General features: G+C 34.7%; 5 protein-coding genes across 7 annotated transcripts in view; 2 read left to right on the top strand and 3 right to left on the bottom strand.

Annotated features, from left to right (window-relative positions):
• LOC126854705 (BUB3-interacting and GLEBS motif-containing protein ZNF207-like) overlaps positions 1-22,266 on the bottom strand; it is a 43,082-nt gene that overhangs the window by 15,717 nt on the left and 5,099 nt on the right. The window lies entirely within an intron of this gene.
• Positions 78-2,888, bottom strand: LOC126854724 (PR domain zinc finger protein 5-like). Its single transcript, XM_050601718.1, has 6 exons — positions 2,547-2,888; positions 1,679-1,871; positions 1,467-1,606; positions 1,204-1,366; positions 789-1,034; positions 78-565 (listed from the first exon to the last, which is right to left on the bottom strand). Exons 1-6 carry the CDS (start codon positions 2,624-2,626, stop codon positions 437-439), a joined length of 951 nt encoding a protein of 316 aa, XP_050457675.1. The 5' UTR covers positions 2,627-2,888; the 3' UTR covers positions 78-436.
• On the bottom strand, positions 3,694-7,209 carry LOC126854700 (protein deltex). Its single transcript, XM_050601681.1, has 6 exons — positions 6,728-7,209; positions 5,937-6,129; positions 5,588-5,857; positions 5,205-5,496; positions 4,663-4,981; positions 3,694-4,436 (listed from the first exon to the last, which is right to left on the bottom strand). The coding sequence occupies exons 1-6, from the start codon at positions 6,895-6,897 to the stop codon at positions 4,085-4,087; spliced, it is 1,596 nt and encodes a 531-aa protein (XP_050457638.1). The 5' UTR covers positions 6,898-7,209; the 3' UTR covers positions 3,694-4,084.
• Positions 7,397-17,196, top strand: LOC126854680 (ubiquitin-protein ligase E3B). Of its 2 annotated transcripts, none has more exons than XM_050601639.1 (16): positions 7,397-7,821; positions 8,606-8,758; positions 8,827-9,154; positions 9,252-9,440; positions 9,548-9,739; positions 9,816-10,005; positions 10,245-10,487; positions 10,567-10,738; positions 10,836-10,954; positions 11,165-11,280; positions 11,386-11,588; positions 11,798-12,098; positions 12,414-12,806; positions 13,162-13,326; positions 13,478-13,589; positions 14,048-17,196. In XM_050601639.1, exons 1-16 carry the CDS (start codon positions 7,655-7,657, stop codon positions 14,218-14,220), a joined length of 3,216 nt encoding a protein of 1,071 aa, XP_050457596.1. In that variant the 5' UTR covers positions 7,397-7,654; the 3' UTR covers positions 14,221-17,196. The 2 variants fall into 2 exon arrangements, with proteins under 2 accessions (XP_050457596.1, XP_050457595.1); XM_050601638.1 differs by having other exon boundaries at positions 11,165-11,284; positions 11,390-11,588.
• The window catches only part of LOC126854709 (serine/threonine-protein kinase NLK), a 91,210-nt gene continuing 86,810 nt past the window's right edge, over positions 17,867-22,266 (top strand). The window contains exon 1 of the mRNA XM_050601690.1: positions 17,867-19,323. Coding sequence (XP_050457647.1) covers positions 19,031-19,323 — 293 coding nt within the window. The 5' untranslated portion in view covers positions 17,867-19,030. The remainder of the gene's footprint in view (positions 19,324-22,266) is intronic.

Genomic DNA, 22,266 nt, shown 5'->3' with positions numbered 1-22,266 from the left:
TGTCTCTAGGCAGATAAAAACAAATAAAATGTAAAATGTTTATATTTACAATAAAACTCGATATTATAAACTCGATATAAAAAAAAGAATTGAATCATATTCAAGATATATGACAGGATTAATGTATAAAAAGATATATGATATATAAAGCTGTTGCGCAAAGGTTATATATAATTAGTAAATTATCATAATTAATCATGATCAATTATAACTATCTTACTTCTTCAACGCGGTCTGAAAAATGTGAATACAAACATTTGCCTTTCTACTATCACATATCTAAATCTTTAACATGCATAACAATTATCAAAAGAAAACTCTCACATAAATCAGCTTGATAACTATTGAGTGCAATAGTTTTCGTATAAACTTCTCTTATAACAATGTTTCCTCAAAACAAAATAGAAACCCTTTATGATTAGAAAAAAAATCTCTGTTAGCTGGCAACTCTTTGTTCCAGTGGAATATCGCTCTCAGAATCGCTGGACTCGTTAGTGCCCACAGGATCATCCGAAGAGCTCTCGCTTTTTGTTTCCTCTGTTTCTGTCTTCCGCATCTTATTTAGCTAAATTTACATTACATTAAATTATTATATCATATATTAAATTTTGTTATTTTTAATTTAATTATACCTATATACATCCCACTATACATAAAATATATATTCAATTACTTGAAATATTTCTCTTACAATATTCAATATATTACATTTAATATTATATTAAATTTATATTACATTAAATTTTGTTGACTGTAAGTTAAAAAGTAATAATGAGATTAAGGTTTACCTTTGTTTGGTGCTTGAGCGGTCTTTTAGGTCGCGGTATATATTTATCAGCTACAGCTTCCACTCTTCTAATGTCAAAGTCTTGATCGACTTTGGTTACTGTCTGCACTCTCTGCTGTTCCGAAGTTACATATAGATCATTCGGTTGATGGTAAGAGTTGTGAACATTGTAGGCCTTTTTGTTATAAAATAATGCCGAGCACACTGTACACTTGATTAAGTCTTCCGGCATATTTTCTCTTTCCTTCTGCAAGACACAATATGCATTATCGTATAGAGGATCTCTATATAGAATGCTCCACAAAATAATTGTTTCCTTCTTTTAACTCTATTGGCTCTAATTTACTATTCTAATTTACTTTTGTATATGTAAAAATAAATGATAATTTTATATTTTTGTAACTTATTCTGCTTACTCTAGTGTGTGCCTTCTCCAGATGCTGTTGCAAGTTAAACTTTATAACATATTCAGCACCGCACAAATGACAATAGTATACACTTAGTGCATCATTCATAGAGTTTAATTTGATTTTATTGCTAGGCGGAGGAGTGGCTATAGGTTGAAACAAATATACCATTCTGAAAAATGAAATAAACAATCAATTAATAATTTAGTATTTTAGCATTTAATTGTATAATAATTATATTTTTCAAAATGGATCAACCAAAAAAGCATTACCTTTTGTGGATGGAACGATAATGATAATCCAGAGCTCTTTCATTGTAAAATAACATATCACAATCCATGCATTTCCTATGTTGCTCTATTTTCTTACTTTCTGATGAGTCGTGTGAGATTTGATGGTTATCCCTATGAGTCTAAATAATGAAATTTTTGTAAAATTATTGTAAAAATTATAAAAAGAAACAAAGAGATATTGAATTATTTACCCGTAAAGGAAATTGTTTTCCACAATAAGAGCAATAAAATTTGGTTGGTGAATTAGGATGCATCTTAAATCTGTGTCTTATCGTTGCAGTTATTGTATCAAATGATTTGTCACATATATCGCATTGAGTGTCAGCATTTTTGCAGTTCTTCATAAGTCTCCCTCGTGTGTCTATCTCTTTATTCGCATGTTTTCTACACATAATACAATAAACAATATAAAATTTGTTTATTTTAAGCATTTATAATCATGGGACATCTATTTCTCTTTTATTTTTTTTATGTATATGTATATACATTATTTAAAATATAAAATTTTGTTAAATATAAAATAACTAATCTAATTTAAATTAAATTATAATAAAAATAATAATAAAGTATATACATGTGTGTATATATGCTTATACTTATGAACATATCAAATTTAAATTTCTTTCTATAATAAATTATTTTAATCTTATATAATTTTACTGATTTTTAATTAATTTTCAATCAACACTATCAATCTAGTCGATATACATTTCCTTTTTTTTTTTTTTAATATGAATTTTGAACTTTATCTTATACTGATACAGAGTGCATGATATATATATATATATATATATATGTGTGTATGTGTGTGTATGTGTATGTGTATGTACGCGCGCGCGTGTGTGGATGTGTGTATATGTATGTGTGGTTACATCCAATGTTTTGACTCGTAGCATTAAATCATTCCCTTGAATTTTTTTATTGTTAGCTAACATATTTTATTCCCCGAAAAAGATCTTTAAAATTATATGCTTATGATATGATAACGTCGTAAAATTATAATTAAACAATTCGTAAACCAATATAATGAATCGACTTGGTTATGATAATTGAGTGTACCTAAAATGTTCCTGTAATGCCTCCTTGGATCCCAACTTGGCGTCGCACAGAACACAATTATGCTGGCCTTCGGTACTCATTTGACTCGTGACACTGTCAAATTCGTAAAAACGGGGAAAAACATCGAAAAAAATCACGGAAGACTGTCAGACTGTGGAACGCGCGTATCACTAAAATTCGAAGCAAATTATGATGAATAGTTGTTCAATATAGAGAATCTAACACCGATCTTTTCTTCGTGCTTGTTGCTCTTGTTATTACATTACAATTTCATATGAAAAAATAACTTGTTTCACGAGACATAAGCGTGTACAGGAGACGCGAAAAAATCAATTCGGCCATTTTAATTGTGTTGAAAGACGCGCCATCTAATGCAACGTTCGCTCAATAAATTTGTCATCTGAAAAAGACGTAATTTTAAAAACTATGCAATAATTTTTTTATTTGTTACTTGAAATAGTAAGACTTCTCTCACTAAAATAGAGATCTTTTCATTATTTTCTAATATATATAATTATAATATTTAGTTATATATTAATATATAGTTTACATATTATTTTAATGAGTTATACTATTGAAATTCTAATAGAGAATTATTAATAGGATATATTGTAATGGTATTAAAATTCTAATGAATAAAACAAATAAACCCACTTTTTTATCTTATGAAAAAATTATAAATATATAATTCGGAATACAATTAACACATAACTTATAATTAGTATTTAATTTTAAACATAGAATTTAGAATAATAACAACCCAAAAAAGATAAATAAAAACGTCGTTTTGCAATTGTATAATAATTGTATTTTTCGAATTATTATACTCAAAAAATGATAAAATATTTAATTAATATTTCTTGGCAAGTTTCATGGAAGATACATTAAATATACATATATTTCTCTATAAAAGTATATATAAAACTATCTATAAAATAAATTTAATATCTTTATTCGACGCGCTTTCTCCCACTTTAATCGCAATAAAATATTTTTCTCTGATATATAGAAAAGATACATATAAAAATTTAAGATTTTGCTTTTTAGAATATACCTATCAGTTCCTTGCTTAGCACGGAATAAACATCAAGTATAACATTTTAAAATATACATTTCTAATTCAGCGTGCTGCTTTTTGCTTCTAGGACATAAGTTTATGTTAAATAGAATCTTAATCTTTATTGCGCACATTCTTTCCTATAATATGCAAAAATAAGTCAATCTATAGAATTAAACAAATAAGTTAATAGTAAAAAAAAAAGGTTCTAAGGATCTAAACCTATTTCAAACAATTTTTTTTTAGCTCTATAAAATTGATAAAAGTTAAATTGAATTTAATTTATTAATAAATTTCAAAATCTATATTCATAATGTATTAAGTTCAATTTACTCAATTTTATATATATTTTACAATTAATTTAAAATTTAAAATTTCTCTTCTTGAAGTTATTACCTGTATAGATTAACTTATTCTCACATACACATGAATGCCATCTAATTATCCAATTTATATCCTAATTTATCCAATATATATCCAATTAATGTAGCTGTTGATATATCGGCGATGATTGTCCATCAGTCACACCTTGCGCTGCCAGTTCTGCAAGCGTCCTTTCAAGGTAACTCTGATCAGGATAACCATGGCCGGATGTAGACGGGCCTAACTCGGTTTTGTGATGGATCTCGTTCCATGTAACGACATCTTCGCGACCAGTGGTGACCGATCGGCCGATTGTGAAGATCAACCTGCGCTCGAATGCGATTTGCAACAACCTTAATACTCGACGGCCAAGATTGTTGTCCGGCAAATAGCACACTCGGGGAAAGCCCACGGCATAGTACGCCTGGCCAGGATTTGGGTGTTCGTTACTCTGAATCCCAGATGGAATGCTGAAAAGATTGATTGATTAATAAAAATTAATTTTCAGTTAGTTTGAATTCTAATTTAATTCTTTTTTTTTTATTCTCCAAATTAATCCAAGGGCAAATTATTTTAATTATGTCTGTGTAATAATTATAAGAATATTTATAATCTGTTACTAAATTTGTTCTAAAGTTGGAAACTTAATTTAATTACATTTTCACTACTGACTCTCTCTCTCTCTCTGATACTTACTCATAAGTGATTTGTATGGTATTAGTGTTCGGAAAACCTGGTAGCGCCCGCGGTATTCGCGTCCAATTCATCGTTCCCGGTGGTTGATTGCCTCTCTTCTCGCCGTAAATCATACGGCAAACCGGACATTGTACGTACATGGGTGGTTGTTGGCAACCAAGCATCGCATTTAGACATGCCAAATGTAATCTGTGTCTGCATCGTGTTAGTTCGACCGTTAACGGTTCCGGAGTGCCCAGACATACTGGACAGGAATCAGATCCATCGCTTTCAACCACTTTCACATACCGAGATATCACGTCCGATGTAGCGTCCATCCCTGCGAAATGAATATAATGATAGGTCTGATATTCAAATATTCTGGAAAATATTAAAATTCAAATATAAATACATAGAGAAACGTATAAATAAACTATCATTTAATTAAATAATTTATAAAATTTATATATAATTATTTTATTAAATTATTTATATATCTACATATATATTTTTTTTTTCTTTAACATATATCAATAATATTTAATATATACTTTAATACATACCAAGAATAGAATCTTTGAAAGCATCATCGCTTCCCACACTGCTATCTAGCAAATCTATTGGATTTTCATGACTTAAATACGTAGAGACGGTATCTACGCTAGGCCGGCGACCACTCTTAGTGCTACTAGAGTCAACGTCCAGCACCGCATCCCACGTCTTTCGTTTCTGACCGGATTCTATGTTTGTTGCCGCGGGGTTGTTCTCGATACCATGTTTGCTGCTGAATATATTGAAGTTGCTGAGAATAACGCGCGCGATATTCGTTGGCCCGTTAGTATCCCCGCTTTTACCCTAAAAATAATTTTAAAGCTTAGATTTCATTGTAACATTATTCCAGCATATATCGTAGATAGATAGAATATCGCGATAAGACAAAGCTCACTTTCTTGTTACTCTTCTTAGTGCTTCCGTTAGACGATTTTTTATGCGCAACTTTGACAGTAGAACTCTTGACTGTAACTGACGCGGATTTCTTCCCGGAAGTGACCTGCAGTTCCTCCAGTGCGACTTTGACCAATGGATAAGGCGCTTGCTGTATGCGCCTTATTGGCCTTACATAGCCCGTACAGCATCTCACTTGCGTCAAATTGCAGAAGTTGATGATGTAAGGAAAACCCAAATAAGTCTTGGAAATATCAATGGTCTTGTCACCCTGGAAAAGATTTTCACAGTTACAACAATAAGAGTTTGAAATATTGATATTATTTATCTTGTAATGTTCCTCTGCTTACTCTCGCCCATGCTTCTTCTATGAGGCATTGAACTTCCATATCATAAGTATGCCAATCATCTGAATCACCTGCCCATTCCCATTTGGCGCCTTTTCCAGCCAGTGAGCCTGGTAAATAAAACCTTCTCCTTACATTGTACGTCTCGTCGCCATCGTCGCTGCATTGTGTCTTAGTCCTCAAGTTTATGTAATATCTAATTTTCAAGCAATTTCACATAATGTTTTAAAGTTCAAAGATTGAATTACAGAATGTATGGTTTAATTATTTTATCATATTAGATTTTAACAATTAATATTATTGATCAAAATTGTTATTTATTACATTAAATAATTATTAATTGCATTAATAAAATTACATTAAATAAAAAGATTATATCTTTATTGTATATGATTTTCTTGGGCGTTAAATACATAAATTTAAATTTCTATAACTTTATTAAAAATATTTAATAAAGCAATTAATTATTTCTCTCTTTATCTTCTATTAAATATAAATATAAATAAATAATAAATATTTATATTATATTTTCTTCCAACAAAATAATTTTGGAGCAAACCAAACTAGATGGATAAATAATAGAGGAATAATCAATCATTAAACGATCAAGATCAATTCGACGATTGGACATTAAATAAGATCCGCACATCACATTTCTCACGCTTTCTCTTTCTCTTTCCCCAAGACCCAAACATACACCTGCCTCATCTTAAACATGCAAAAATGCAAGGCATTGCAATTAGAATGGTCAGACGTATGATATATACACGCGATCATTTTTCGCGTATCTCGACCTGTCAAGGGTTGGATCTGCATCATTGAGGAGCACCCGCGTAAGCTTCTTGTAATGGGCCCGCTCGAGATGCTGCGACACAGCCGGACTGTAGGGCCTCCATCGTCCGTGACGGTTCTCCCACTCCCACACGACCACCGCGTGTCCGTGCTCCTGCCCCTGGGCGCTCATCCTCTTTTCATCCCCCTCCGATGCCGCCGCCCGCTCGCCAACGTTCCCTCCCTGTGGAATTTCACACGCACGCGCGACATACACTTGCAGCGTAGCGGGAGCGTGGGAACATTTTCGACTTTTCCCACGGTCGACGATCCCGTATCATCGTCGACGTCGACGACGACGACGATGACGGATTTGTTCCTCCCCCGCTCGGGGGATTAATTTTCTCACGAAATTTCACGCGACTTCGCGAAATCTCGAAACGCGCCGACGAAAAATCCGCAATTTCCTCTCATCAAGAGAGACACAACATCGTACACACGCACGTCAAAAACGTTCACTGACCACTGATGCACATTGCACACGCGCCGCGAGAGGGATGCCGAGGCCGAGAATCAAGAATACGGATACGCGGCAGATGCGGCGATAACCATAGACATATAGACAATAGATCGGCTTCTGCCGCGAGAGACAGCGTGGCTGAGCGTGGAAACATATAAAAGACAGAAATAGCATTGTGGGGATTATTGTCCTTTATATATTCTCACGCTGCCTGTCACGGCAGGAGCCCACTCTATTCTATGACTTTAGTCTATGACTAAGACAAGAGAGGGGAGCTCGAGCACGATAGATATCCATCAGCTGACGAGGATGCCTCGAAGATGTCTACTATTTAGCAGCGAAAGAGGACGACGACGACGACGACGAGGAGAAACGTAGATGTCCGGAGGGTTGTTCGGGCTCTACGGAAGTAAGAAACGATCACAGAAGGATGTTCTGCGCGGAGGGCAACTCGTCGTCGAAGGGCAGCTTCCTGCAGCAAAAGAAGGCCGCGCGCGAGGATCGAGCTCACGAGAAGCGCAGGGAGGCCGCGGCCACCCTGATCCAGGCCCATATTCGGGGTTGGCTGGCACGCGTCCGGTTCACCAAACGGATACTGTAAGTGCGAAATGACGATGAAAATAAGATTTTTCTGTAGAAAGTGATTTTTGCGAAAGTAAACTGTCAATAAGTATATATGTGGTTGGATAAATGGCTGTGTAAGCCAGTGTTTACATGCAAAGAAAAACTCGTGTATCTTCAGATATAAATAAAGATTGTTAACAATCAGTCTGATTAACAGAATTGCAAACAAAGGGTAAATAAAGGGTTAAATTGAATTATAATGCTATATAAAGGATGTTTCAGAAGAAATTATATATTGGATTCTGTCTCTGCAAATGTTATTACAGAAAAAAATGTTTTATTAATATATAATTTTCAGCTTATATATTTGTGGAAGATACATCAGTGTTTTTTTAAATATGTATAAATTAAAAATGAGTTTATATATTATAAATGTATTGCAAAAATTATAAATTATATCATATAGATATATGAACTTGATTAATACTGTGTAGAATAATTCTGTGCAAAAATTGCATAGTTATCTTTGTGCAATGTAAACAGATATTATTGATAAAATCTTCAGATTAGCAGAGTTCCAGACAAAGGCTTATCTCATACTTAACTTTGGGATTTTATATTATTAATATTTTATTTATATTAATATAAGATGTATTATTTTCTTTATGACTAACTGTTTCAATAAATAAATTTGAATTAAATTTATATTTATCATAAGAATTTAACTATATAGATTAGCATGAAAAGTAAATCAATATTATATAAAACATTCTGTGTAAAATTCACATAATTATCACATAGCTCTTTTAATTTCTAGAGAAGAGTTTGATAATAATTTTCTCGATGACATCAGTACTGACAGCACAACAATTGAGTTAATACCTGCTCTTGAGGTGTACAGAATTATTTCTAGATTTTTGCTAATTTATAAGAAAGAAAGGGATCAAGAGAGAATAGAAAGAGTATGTAGGTGAGTGTATATAATGCAATTTCTCTGAAAGACATTCAGAGTACAATTTAGCCAAAACAATTTTTTAGATACCTCGTGTTGACGCTCGATTCCGAATCTCCAAAGATATCCTATGTCGGAGTGGCGTTCAACAAAGATCACTACATATCATGGATATCACAAATGAAGACAATTCTATACCACTGCCTATCTGGCTTGGACAGTCTGAAGCCAGAGAGAATGTCAGACCACAAATCTATATTGCTGCGACTGCATACTCTGGTGAGTTTTACATCACCAGGAACATGGGCCATACAGAAGGTGAAAGGCATGGACCAGTTAAAAACAGGCATGAGTCAGCTGTGTGCAAACATAATGGGACATTTAGTTAACAATGGATTTTATGGTACTATGCAGGTAATAGCATTATAACAGAGGGATAAGAAGTTTTTTGATAATCTGACAATGAGTATTCTTTTAATATTTTCAATTCTACTTCATTTTTATATTTCAGGCTTTGTTAATGAAAGGACTGGGTAGAGCAAAAATCGCTCTGAAACCAGTTACACTTTCAGCAGCAGTCACCTTGACACTGAGACCACTGATCTCTTCACAAATGTCTGACAAGTTGGTGTCCTTGTTTCTAATTAACATCTTTAGTGTGCCAGCTTTAGTCTATCACTTGAATATTTTATCACCAGAGGTAGAAACCAAAAAAAAATATTTTCAAGCTTTATTACATTATATCTTTCCTTTAATCTAAGTTTACAAAATATTTTTGATGTTTATATTTTGATGTTATATTTACAGTGCATTTCATCGTTCATAACAAACAATCTGTTTGCAAGAAGTTTAGAGTTGTTAAATTCCGAACAGAATTTACGGATTGTTTTTAACGCTCTAGAAGGCAGTTATGCGCTTTGTTTGCTCGCTAATTTGATACAGTTGGCCAACATTGAAAGAGAAGAAGTATTGAGAGAACTCTGTTTTCCTTCTTTTACGGTAAGCTATTTTAGCATTATAACGATGTAATATAACGATATTGTGATTTTTTATATATTTCACGAATCTTTTATAGTTTGTTGTAACAAGGATGCTGGAAGCGTGTCAACAATACGTAGTCGCGAAACGAAGTAATTTGACACACTGGCATCCTGTATTAGGTTGGTTCGCACAAACGATCGATACTTCGTTACAGGAGGCGACTCCTTCAGTAAAATTACAACTTGCTTGTCTCTGGACCGGCAGGATCGTTACACATTTAATCGGTGAGAATAACTAATTTCAGAGCTTCTCATTGTATTCTCATTGCAATTATTATTTAAATTCACATATAGTATTCAAACTAGCAGAAATGATCAATTATATTATTTCATACAGCATGTAATATAATTATATATTTGATCTGTATCGCAGTTATTACATTATACTAGCATATTATTATATTATTTATCTAGTTTTTACTTATTTATATTTGTTCTTTATCCATTTTTTGCTCTCTTTTCAGAGCAGCCACTGACTGAATTTGTCGAAAAAGAGGTACCACCTCCAGTAGAGCAGCAAAGTACCTCTTCCCTGGGCGCCAATATTTTTCGGCGTGCCTTTCTTGAGGCTCGCACCAACAGAAACAACAGCACTAAGAATTATAGGAAGTTGGGTAGTCCGGACGCCACTAAGATAGCCTTGATCTGTTCACTGTATCAAACTGCACTGCACACGCTCACGCAAATGAAAATCGAAATATTGACCGGTATGTATTATAAATCATTGCGTACAATCGCATGTGCGAATGATATTTTGACTAATGGTATGTACGCGCACGAAAACAGGACTCTGCTACCAAGGCAAAATTCTTTATCACATGTGGTTATTTCTGACTACATTGGGACCGCACTGTGGACTAAAGGCATTTCTAGACCTCTTGGCTGCCAACACTAAATGCACGGCGCCCGAATTCCAGATGCTAATATTATTCGCCGATTGTATGACGCATTATGTTACGTAAGCGATTGCGAAAATTTCTTTCGAAGAATTTGATTAGATGTTACTCTGCTCAGATTCATAAGAAATGCTGATCTCTCGATTTCTTCAATTTCAGCATTCTCGATGACATGGAGATGTATGAGCAGCAAGATCCTTTCAAGCTCACGGACTTCATCACTATGTCGTATTTCTTAAATCAATTCTTGTACAAAGCAGTTCTCTCTAATTTATTTGGTAAGATTTCTGGTCACAAATTTAATTTGATAAGTATTTTATTCAGCAAAAAAAGTTTCTAATGTAAACTAATGTGTTTAATTTAATTAAATTCAATATTTGAAAATATTCTTCTTAATTATTAAAAGAAAGGTAAAAAGATTTTTACGATTAAAATGGGAAGACGCTATGTTTCATGAGCAGACTTCAAAATTTTCGATGTTATTTTAGATGTGAAATCGGTGTCTAGCAATCCCCTGTTTATATCGCTTTACATTCTCTTAATGGCGATCTATCGACGCGATTGTCGTAGAACGTTCTGCCCGGAAGGTCATTGGTTGGCTAAGTTAAGTATTTTAACTTATTTTAAATATGTAACTTTTGTATGTGTTATATAGTTTTTAAAAAATAATGGAAAGGAAATATAATTGCATATTTTTTTCTCAAAATAGGAAGTGCGAGTGTCCGGTTTCTTGGCTGATTTGGAGAAGGGTCGACGTGGCGCGGCACTTTTACTCTCAAAAATGCCCCATGTCATCCCCCATTCCGAGCGAGTTGTATTATTTCGAAAGCACATAGCCGATGAGAAAGCAGTGATGGGTTTAACCGAGAGTGCTTGTAACAGTCCGCCGACCACGCTCATTGTTGTACACAGGTTTTTTTTGACAGATATTTACAGTATAAAAACATTTTCAAAGATTAGAAGAACTCCAAAAAAATTTTTTGTTTGGTCGAGTTTTTGTTGAAAATTATATATGTATAAAAAGAAATTGTTTTCTCAGTGTAAAAACGATTTTTCGCATTACATTACCATTCTCTTCAATTACATTAAATAGCTTAATATATTGTTTTTTTATATTGCAGGACGCGTATAGTAGAAGATGGATACAGACAATTGGCTATGTTGCCATCACAAGCGTTGAAAGGCGTGATTAGGGTACGTTTCGTGAACGAGCAAGGTTTGGCCGAGGCCGGCATTGATCAAGACGGAGTCTTCAAGGAGTTCTTGGAAGAGACAATAAAGCGAGTATTTGATCCGTCCTTGAATTTGTTCAGAGCTACTAGCGAGAACCGGCTCTACCCGTCTCCTACATCTTTCATGCAGGACAATCACTTGCAACTCTTCGAGTTCGTCGGGCGAATGCTTGGTAAAGCAGTGTACGAGGTAAATTGTTTTTCTATAATATTGATTAGAGTGATCGTAATGTATGATATATTCTGTGGATATTTATTAAAAATAATAAAATTTTAGATAAGCAATAAATCGATAATGATTAGAATATTTCTCGTATGAAGATAAATATTGTTTTATAATTTATTTTAATTATTCATTTTATATATATATTTGGAAATATTATCTATTGCACATTTTTAATTTTATTAAATTTTGACCAACATGTCAGAAAAAGAAGGGACAAGAAAAAAAAAGATAATTTCAAATTATTTTTTTTACAATGAACGATCTCCTATCGTTTTTCAGGGCATTGTCGTAGATGTGCCTTTTGCGTCATTCTTTGTCTCGCAATTTTCCGGGCAAACGGGCGGCGCGTTGTACAGCTGGCTTGACGAGCTCGCCTCGCTGGATCGTGATCTCTACCGCAGTTTGACTTTGGTGAAACATTACAAGGGTGATATCCGACAACTGGAGTTGACATTCTCGCTCGATGAGGACGTGCTCGGCAAACTGGTCACGCACGAGTTGATCCCTGGCGGACGCACTACCGCCGTAACTAATCAGAACAAAATTCAGTACATCCATCATATGGCGCATTACAGAATGTATCATCAGATCAAGGAGCAAACGACTGCCTTCATCAAAGGATTCCGCTCGATCATTAATCCCGAGTGGCTGTCATTGTTCTCAACGCCCGAGGTGAAGATTTAAAAATACATTTTTATTCATTTGTAGCACAATGTATAATTGCATTGTCGAAATTAAGAGAATTCAAATCTATGTGCAGTTCTTAATTTAAATGTAAATTGAATTTGTTTATAGTTGAATGTATAATGTTAATGATTAAATAATTATTTTTACATTATTTAAATGATTATTTGACAGAGTTAGAATTCAAGCTCATATTTCAAGAGAAATGAAAGATGCGAAGCGACAAACGAAGCAATTATACAACATTATAATTAATATTATTATATATATATATGTATAGTATATCGTCCATATATATATATGCCTAATTGTATGTTTGAATTAATTAATCATGGCTTTACAGTTACAGAGATTGATTTCGGGGGATAACGTTCCTTTGGATTTGCGAGATTTACGAAGGCATACGCAGTACTATGGCGGATTTCACGACAGTCACAGAGTGGTGTGCTGGCTGTGGGATATCTTGGAAAAAGATTTTACGGAAGAAGAAAGAGGCTTATTTTTAAAGGTTTGTCGAGTACAATATCAAATATTTAACTAACAGTTTCTCTTATTAATAATTATAATGATTTTTTGAGAGAGATGATGTGTCTTATAATATTTTGATTATGGGCGCTAATCATTTTTTTCTAACAATAATAATTATATTTATATGATAGTTCGTGACAAGTTGCTCAAAGTCGCCTTTGCTGGGTTTCGCTCATTTAGAGCCGCCTTTCTCCATACGATGCGTGGAAGTCTGCGATGATGAGGACACCGGCGACACAATTGGTACAATTATATTGCAAATAATTTCGAAAAACATATTTTTTTTCATAAATAATTATAAAATCGAGAAACTGGAGATATCTTCGCCTCTTAAATTCTTCATTTTTTCATGATTGAAAATATTCAATTGTGCATCATTTATTTAGATCTCAGGAGAATAAAAGAGAAAGAGAGAGAGAAAGAGAAAGCAAATTTTTCTGACATAATATGTTTATAATATATAATTTTAAACTCTTTAAAAGTTTTATATATACAGATTTTATAGAGATCTTTAATATCAACTTATAATTATCAGCTGTGATAAAAATAAGTTATTAAATTTTATATTTTATATTTATTAAATTTTCAAAAAAAATTTTTCACGACTATAATTTTATAGAAAAATTATCAGTTTCCAGTTTCTAGATTACATCTCAAATATCTCTTTGTAAATTTAATTTTTTTTTAATCTCATGAACTAGGCAGCGTGATCAGAGGTTTCTTCACAATTCGCAAAAAGGATCCACAGAACCGACTGCCCACCTCGTCCACTTGTTTCAATCTGCTTAAACTGCCAAATTATCAAAAGAAGAGCACTTTGCGAGAAAAGTTGCGCTATGCTGTCACCAGCAACACCGGTTTCGAACTCTCCTAAGTCTTACCAGTTGCAACTTTACCCTTCAGATATGGAAAAGAGACGAATGAATTTATCGAAATATCGTGCGTATTTTTGAAATGAGATGAATTTTAGTTGACGATGGGATACATGTGAGATTCCGCAAGATTCGAAAAGTTGACTGATATGACTGATACCTCAAAAAAACCGATTCTGTATAGTGATGTTGAGTGATGCCTAAACTGCTCCCTTATTCCCATTCGAAGCATAATTTATAATTCGCCCGATTAAACGCGTTATCGATTTAGACATTGATTTTCAGATGACGCTAATTTTAAGAAAAACATTACGATCCAAAGACGATATTGCGTTATTCGAAAATGGGTGAGATATCGTGAACGTGAGAAAATGTACAATATAAGAATACATAATATTGAAAGATAATTGTTAGGCGTATACATATATATTTAAATGAATTCTTGGTGAGAGCTAAATATTTTAGGGTAAAATCTACATTCACGATGTTCGTTTTCGCGGTACATATACATAGACACACATTACCGATGCGAAATAATACACCGTACCTCATGAGCTTAATTATCGCTGAGATAATCGTGCGCTTGTTAATGGATAGAATCGTTGATCACCATTACATTAAGATCAGGAGTGACGGACATTTAAGTTATATATATTTCGACATGGATAACATTTATCATGAATTATTCCACTTATTAGTGGACATAGTCTAACTAAAATTCAAAAATTGAATCAGTAAGTAAAGAAAGAGCTTATCTGTACATAGTTGTGATCTCGAAAATGTGATATTTTATAAAATTATAAAGTAAATATTAAATTATTACTTAATCATTTATTATCACTTTTCAATTTTTATAAGCTTCGAGATTTATAGAAAAGCACTAAAAAAAAGGTTTTATCTAAATGGGTTCTAAATCGCGAGCGTGAGTATATTTTCGAGTGGAAACGATTGTTTTTTTACGTCTACAAAACTTTCAAAAAACTTGTCTCTTCAGCTTATTGATCCAATTGAACATATATATTTCGATGCATATTTTCAGAAAGGTTCGCCACTCCTGCATTAATAAAGGAACTTTTCCTAAGCTACGGGATGCTGTGCTGTCGTCGACTCATCGTGTATGCGAAACGAGTGTCCGTGAGCAATCAAAAAGAACGACTTGCAAGTTTCTATAAACTTTTTCCAATACGGAGAAAGAAAAAATAAGCTGAGCAGAGGAGATCCGCCATCTATTTTAAAAGCTATTTTCTCAAGATTTTTGTACGGACTATTTGGCGCAGCGTGCCATCAAATCACAATTTAGCAAGTGCAATTCCCACGGACGCTCGCGGATAAAAAATCCCGAAGTTTTTATTCCGATCGAAGGAGATTATGACAGGAATCTCATCGTACTTTGCGCGGAATAGAAATTGATAAGAGAAAAAAAGGACTTTTCGAACGACGTTAAGAGATCAGAGAAAAAAAGAAATGTTTTTTAAATTTTGAAATAATACATATTTTTTCTTCTACTTATCTTTTAAAAATTTTATCATCTTCATACATAAATAAATGAGAGAAAGTTTTAATAAAAAAACTAAACGTTAGAATTTAGAACAACCAAATAAACTTTAGAATTGTAAATTTAAAAAATAAAATTTATAACTTCATAGAAAATGTATACATTTACGATTTGAAATTTTATTCTTTTATTATATTTTTATACGTTTACTAAGACAATTGTTATCTATGAGAAATTCCAATGACGAGCTAGATTATTTAAACAATTGTATCTTGTTCAATTACAATTTAAAATAACTTGGCACATTTGAGACTTTCGATCGTGATATAAATTTTCAATATTAAAATCCAGATTTCGCCGTAATCGTAAATACGTGCGAGATATTCATACGTGTTTATAAATATCAAGAAAAAAAGAAGAGGGCACAAAAGAACTACGATATGCTGCGTAAACAAAGCATGCAAAACAAGTCTAATAATGTAACATTGTTATTTTCTTTCGGAAAAGAGAGACAAGCGTTCTTCTAATAGATTAAGAGATGATAATGCGAGAGGCAGTGGAGGAGGAATTTAATGACAGACCAAAGATAAAGGCGACATTTCGAAATGTAATCTGCATATTTTCTTACGTGATTCCGCGCGTGTTATGAGCCCGCGAATCTGCGCTCACACAATCGAGACACAAAAACACACGTTATTGAATAAATTTTGAATAATTACTTTCGAGAATTAAATTGAAATTTAATTATGACTGATAATGTAAAGATTATTTCATTTTGTAATAGATATTATAATATCACTGATTTTGATCGAACGTGCAATATATAATAATGTTGTAATTGTATTCTGTTATATTTATATGCTATTTATTTACTTTCGAACTATATATATACATAAATAAATTAGGCCTTATTATATGTTTATGCAATATTTATATATCCATATATGGAATGTATCTCTCATTGGTACAATATTAATGTTTATTCTATTCAGTTCTAGAGATTTTGTATGGGCACAGAATTGGCGGTTGCGTATATTTATTAAACCAGAGCAGCAAATACTCCGGTTCATAGGAACAATAAGTTTAAGGATATTAATGTGTAAGTATAGAAGCTAAAATTGACGTATATCGAACGAAAAGCTTGCGATTGTAAGATGAATTTATCTCCATCTCGCAGTAACATACGTGCGTTTGTGAAGTTTAATTCTTCGTTTTAAAAAGAAGCGATATGAGGATAGCTGTGACGTGAATTTCTCTTACAAATGCAAAGCGAACGAAGACAAAGGCATTGTATATATCACTCGCTTCGATTATGCAACGGCCGTTGCACACGTTCGTATATAATCGATGGTAAATTATTAAGATTCTATAAAAGAAGATAAAGATGCTGTATAAGAACGAAAGAGAAAGAGAGAGATCCGCTAATTTCGTACGATGAAGATTGGCAACAATCGTAAAAATATATACACACGTCGTAAAAGTTGTTTGTGTTGCGTTGATATTGCATTCTTTCGTTACGTAACCTTCCCTTATCATATGAAAAGAAATCTAGCGAAATCGATTTCCACAAGAAAAGTTCAAAAAATCTTAAATTTATTAATTTTTTTTTTAAATTAAGAAAAATCAACAATATTTTATAATAGAAAAATTATATTCCATTATTTATTAAATTAAATATCTTATTTAGCGCCACACAAAATACATTTGAGATAAAAAAAAAGATCATGAATATTGTATTTTTCAATGATATATTTTTAATAATCACACAATTATATTAATTTATATTGAGATGTATATATTCTGTAAGAAAAAAAAATAATTTTCTAATATAATATTAAATACAATAAAAATATGCAATAAGAAAAGGCTAGGAAAAACAGCTGATGGAAAGATTGAAAACGTCGCGCGCGCGACAGAAACGGCGCTTGTCGCGCTGCTGCGCGATAGACCGCTGCGCCGGTCACGTGACCGCCTTTGTGCCTGGCGCTGCGGGACGCAGTGGCGTAGAGCGGCGCGGCCTGGCTGCTGGCAGTCATCAGTGGGCAGCAAGCCTCGACTGCGAGCAGACGTGCGCATCGTCGGCGGAGCGCGGCTCGATCTCCCGTCGCGGCTACGCGAAAGACTCTCCTTTTTTTCTCCCCCCCCTCCCTCCCTCTCTGTCTGCTGTGTATATGTGTGTATCTCTCTCTCTCTCTTTCTCCCTCCCTCTCTATTTTATCCATCTCTCGCTATCGCTATCTGTCACTTCGTCTCGCGGCGTGTATCGCGCGTGTCGTCGACTCGGTGAGAACGTTCCTCTCGCGTGTGTAATCTGGTGCTCGATGCTTCTGTTTCGCGCGTGTGTGTTTATGAGTTTTTGCTCGGCGAGAAGGCGATGCCGCACACAGTGGCAGAGTGAACAGTGACGGTGACGGTAGCGTGCGTGCGTGCGTGTGTGCGCGACATCAAGAGAGAGAGAGAGAATATCGTTTCATACGTACATAGCGGTGGACTCGTCGACGGAGGCGTCCGTGTGGTTCCACGCTTCCTCGCCACTTCTTCGCGCGTTTCCTAGGAACAAGCGCTACTGCTTTTCACTGCTCCACCGCGTATCCCGATATCCCGTACCCACCCTGGGGAGCAGCCCCCTCCGTAACGCTGTTATGAGGTCCGCCACCGAGTGCAATTGACGGACGCGCGACGAGACGGAGAGAGTGGTGGGGCGGGCCGTGATTGGAGAGTATGTACATATAGTGCAACGCTGGATGTGTGTGTGTGTATGTGTGTGCGCGTAAGCGTATTGCGTGCGTGCGTACGTGCATGCATGCATGCGTCAAACATAACCTAAGTATCGCCGAGCGCGTTAAGTGCCGTTCGCTGTCGCGTTCGTGACGAGAGGGGATATATACATTAATCAAGGGCACACACGGAGGAGGAGATTTGTCAAACGCAGGATCAGAAATTAAAACAGGAACAACAATAATATAGGAGTCCTCGTCAACGGTATAAGCGGCGGAAAAAAAGGGAGGGACGATAAAGGGACGACGCCGCTTTTCCACGCGCATTTTTCCCCTTCCCGCGACAGTGGAGGCGCACAGCTGATTCCTGCGCGAACGGGAAAGAAAAAGCACTACAGAGCGGCAGTAATTTCCCTTTGACGAAGCAAGAGAAGAGAGAAATCAAGAAGGAAATTATGCTGATCGCGTGAGATATCGTTCGATTGATTCGCCCGTCGATCGCAAACGCGACGCAAACAATAATAACGGTGGCTCGCTTCATCGCGGTGGCGAGGGGGCCGTGAAGTGGGGGAGGGGGTGGCCGGGCCAGCAAGTGTTTTGATGGCAGTGGTTGGGCCCAGCCGACACTCGCGGGTGTCCATGAGCGTGTCCATACCGCTGATGCAGGGCGGCGGGGCGGGGGCGACCGGCGGCGGCGGCGCCGGTGCCGGTGCCGCCGGGGCCCATCCGGGCCAGGCGGTCCTCGCTGCTGCTGCCGCTGCCGCGGCCGCGGCCCAGGCGGCGCCCCCTACTTACTATCATCCCGCGGCGCCCGCACCCCCGCCCCCGCCGCCTGCCCAGGATCCCGTCCAGCCGGACCGACCCATCGGTTACGGGGCCTTCGGCGTCGTCTGGTGAGTACTTTTGTCAGCTGTTGCTTTCCTTCATAGTACAATTTTTTTTTTTTAAAAAAAGGTCGTATTTATTGTGGACGGTACTGTATTTTGAAGCGCGCGTTTTTTTTTAGACTTCTTTATTCTCGATATCAGTGTTCGGAGAATTTCTATAGAAAGCACCGGGGGAACGTGTCATTGTGTTGTAATTTTCACAAAATGCGTGCAACGTATTTAGATATCGTTATCGCTTTAAATGAAGCTTGTAACGCGCGCGCGCGTAAACGATGCTTCGTTAGAAAGTGGAGCGACGAGATACAGCGTTCGCTTAAAGTTGTATTCCGCGAGGTGAGAGCGAATCCCCTCCCTCCTGCGAAGGAAACTCATTTGTCCTTTTCCACGTTTCTCGAGTCTCGGCTTCCGTTTTTTCCCGCGGAAGGAAAGAACATGCAAAAACAAGGTTAACCTAACTTATGTACGTGAAAAACGATCGACTCGCGCGAGCTTGTCGGCTTCTTGAAAGCGAATTGTGTATCTTGAGAGAGAGTAACAATAAATTACGTTCACAAAGAAAAAAGAAAAACTAAAACTCGCGAAGAATCGAAGTTATGTGTGTAATATATATTTACAGACAAATATTTATAAGATAGAAATTATTTATATTTACGTATATCTCTTACGTAAAATATATTTGTAAAACAGATGAAAAACATATAAAACAAAACAAATATGTTGCACGCATTATATTAAATTTTATAGACACACAATGCGTTTTGTATAAGTATCACAGATTTATCACACGAAATTATTCTACTCTATTTTGTTGATCACACTATTATTAATTCTGTAATTTTTTAATGTACGCGAAGAGAGATCGCGAAATAATAATAATCTCAATTTTTCTCTGGACTTCTTTGAAAATCGGATAATAAATTCTTCTTCTCTTTTTTTTTTTTGCAAAAAAGATCATATTCTTTGTTGAAAGTATATATTAAATGTATAAAATAGGAGATAGGAGAATTATATGTATAGATAACGTCATATATTCCAATATTGACACTTTATAACGAATGAATTAAATTCATCGTTCTTTCATCACTGGCGCGATAAAAAAAAAAGCAGAAATCCTGCTATAACAATATTTATATAATACTGTCTGATTTATTTTATATATATATATATATATATATATATATGTATGTATGTATGTATGTATGTATGTATGTATGTATATAAGTACAGCAATCACATATATAACGAATTCTTTTTCGTTTTCATTTGCCACGCGGAAGAAAATATCACGACTTTTCCCGCGTTTTTCGCTCACGCTTTGCGAAAAAAACGCGATAGTTATAATTTTTCCTTCGCGATGCCGCGAAAATCCCCGGATTTTAAATACTTTTATTATAACGAGAACGATGGAGTTCTCATCCAATTCCTGCAGCGAGCAGAATGACGTACCATCGCGTGAAGTCCGTTTGCTTGATTTATCTACCTTTAAATAACACGCGCCGCTTCATTCAATCTTGCATCCCTATGTACAAAGTATTCGTTTAAAAATATATAATATATTGATCACATTATTATAGTAAAAATATTTTTAAATTGTTAAAAAATTTGATGCCGTATTTCATGATAAATTTAGATGAAAATTTAATTGAACTTTATTTTTTCAAAGTATGTTTAAAAATTTTTATATTAAAATTTTACATTATCATTATTGTAAAAATATTTTTAAATTGTTAAAAAATTTGATGGCGTGTTTCATGATAAATTTAGATGAAAATTTAATTGAACTTTATTTTTTCAAAGTATGTTTTAAAATTTTTATATTAAAATTTTACTTTGAAATAATACAAAATTTTATTGTACATTCAAACACTATTAATGCCTCGATGTATTCGATTTAAAGATTCAATCGCGTATTATTGATAAAATAAAATGAAATACGAAACGAAATATGAAAAAAATGACGATAATATTTCCGGAGCATCTCACTGTATGGCTGAAAGGATTGAGAAACGACACTTGTTTCGACGTAATCGATCTGGCCAGCAGTATTCGGGCGATATCAAAATCAAATGTCGCAATCAATAAGCCACGAAAGTTCGCGTTGGACTTTATCAGCGTTCTTAATTAGGGGCTTATCCCTCCTTAACATCGAGCAAGTTCGTCGACCTGTAAACTGAATGGATCGCCCGGTGCACGAATGGACGAGGTTGAAGCACCTCGATTTTATTCTCTTGAGCTGACTTAGGAAAATACACAAAGAGAGGAAGAGAGAGAGAGAGAGAGGGAGGGGGATGTAGGGAAGAGGGAGAGATAGCGAACTTTGCTAAAGATGCACTTTTAGCGGTTGCGCGAGTTGACACTTTTATAGCACCTGTACATAGATCACTCGTAAAAGCAATTAACTTTTGACATTCCCAGTCTTAACAGTCTTTTCAATTGATTTAATTTTATCTATAATAAATAGATTTTAATTAAATTTATTTTAAATTTTATTTAATATATTTAATATATTAAGTGCTTCATTTTTTTTCTATCAAATACTTATTATTATTTGATATTGAAAATAATGTCTTTTGTGAGAAGAGATGTCTCTTGTAATCTACAAATCACATTATTTTTTGAAAATAAAATCGCTAAACTCACTTGTTATTGCTAATTTAGATTTTAATTGATTATAATTTTTGTGATTTTTTTTCACTTTTTTATCACCATTTTTTTATTTTTGCTCAAAAAAACTTAAAGAGATTTATGAAATAAGTATAACATGTATGTATAACAAATAATATACGGAAAGATTTAGACTTGAGAGAAAAGACTTGAATGCTAAAAAACGCATGATAATCTAATCGCAGTCATGTTCTCCCCCTTCCCGTCTCCCTGTTTCACAGTCTTCCGATGCGCACGTGCATGCTATAATAATATATGCGTGTACGTGGAGTGCAAGGTCTTAGC

The sequence above is a fragment of the Cataglyphis hispanica genome, chromosome 14 (assembly GCF_021464435.1).
Source record: "Cataglyphis hispanica isolate Lineage 1 chromosome 14, ULB_Chis1_1.0, whole genome shotgun sequence".
Taxonomy (NCBI): domain Eukaryota; kingdom Metazoa; phylum Arthropoda; class Insecta; order Hymenoptera; family Formicidae; genus Cataglyphis; species Cataglyphis hispanica.
Note: the sequence above shows the minus strand (reverse complement) of the source record. Positions and strands in the feature narration are given on the sequence as shown.

What these genes read in the sequence shown, in the direction of transcription:
- LOC126854724 (XM_050601718.1), bottom strand. Translation starts at nt 2,626, where the DNA reads ATGAGTACCGAAGGCCAGCATAATTGTGTTCTGTGCGACGCCAAGTTG. An exon ending in TATCGTTCCATCCACAAAAG is followed by an intron (nt 1,367 to 1,466) that starts GTAATGCTTTTT and finishes TTCATTTTTCAG; the next exon opens with AATGGTATATTTGTTTCAAC. An exon ending in CGCTCAAGCACCAAACAAAG is followed by an intron (nt 566 to 788) that starts GTAAACCTTAAT and finishes ATGTAAATTTAG; the next exon opens with CTAAATAAGATGCGGAAGAC.
- LOC126854700 (XM_050601681.1), bottom strand. Translation starts at nt 6,897, where the DNA reads ATGAGCGCCCAGGGGCAGGAGCACGGACACGCGGTGGTCGTGTGGGAG. An exon ending in GCAGATCCAACCCTTGACAG is followed by an intron (nt 6,130 to 6,727) that starts GTCGAGATACGC and finishes CTTGAAAATTAG; the next exon opens with ATATTACATAAACTTGAGGA. An exon ending in ACCATACAAATCACTTATGA is followed by an intron (nt 4,437 to 4,662) that starts GTAAGTATCAGA and finishes CAATCTTTTCAG; the next exon opens with CATTCCATCTGGGATTCAGA.
- LOC126854680 (XM_050601639.1), top strand. Translation starts at nt 7,655, where the DNA reads ATGTTCTGCGCGGAGGGCAACTCGTCGTCGAAGGGCAGCTTCCTGCAG. An exon ending in GATCGTTACACATTTAATCG is followed by an intron (nt 10,006 to 10,244) that starts GTGAGAATAACT and finishes CTCTCTTTTCAG; the next exon opens with AGCAGCCACTGACTGAATTT. An exon ending in AGTTCTCTCTAATTTATTTG is followed by an intron (nt 10,955 to 11,164) that starts GTAAGATTTCTG and finishes ATGTTATTTTAG; the next exon opens with ATGTGAAATCGGTGTCTAGC.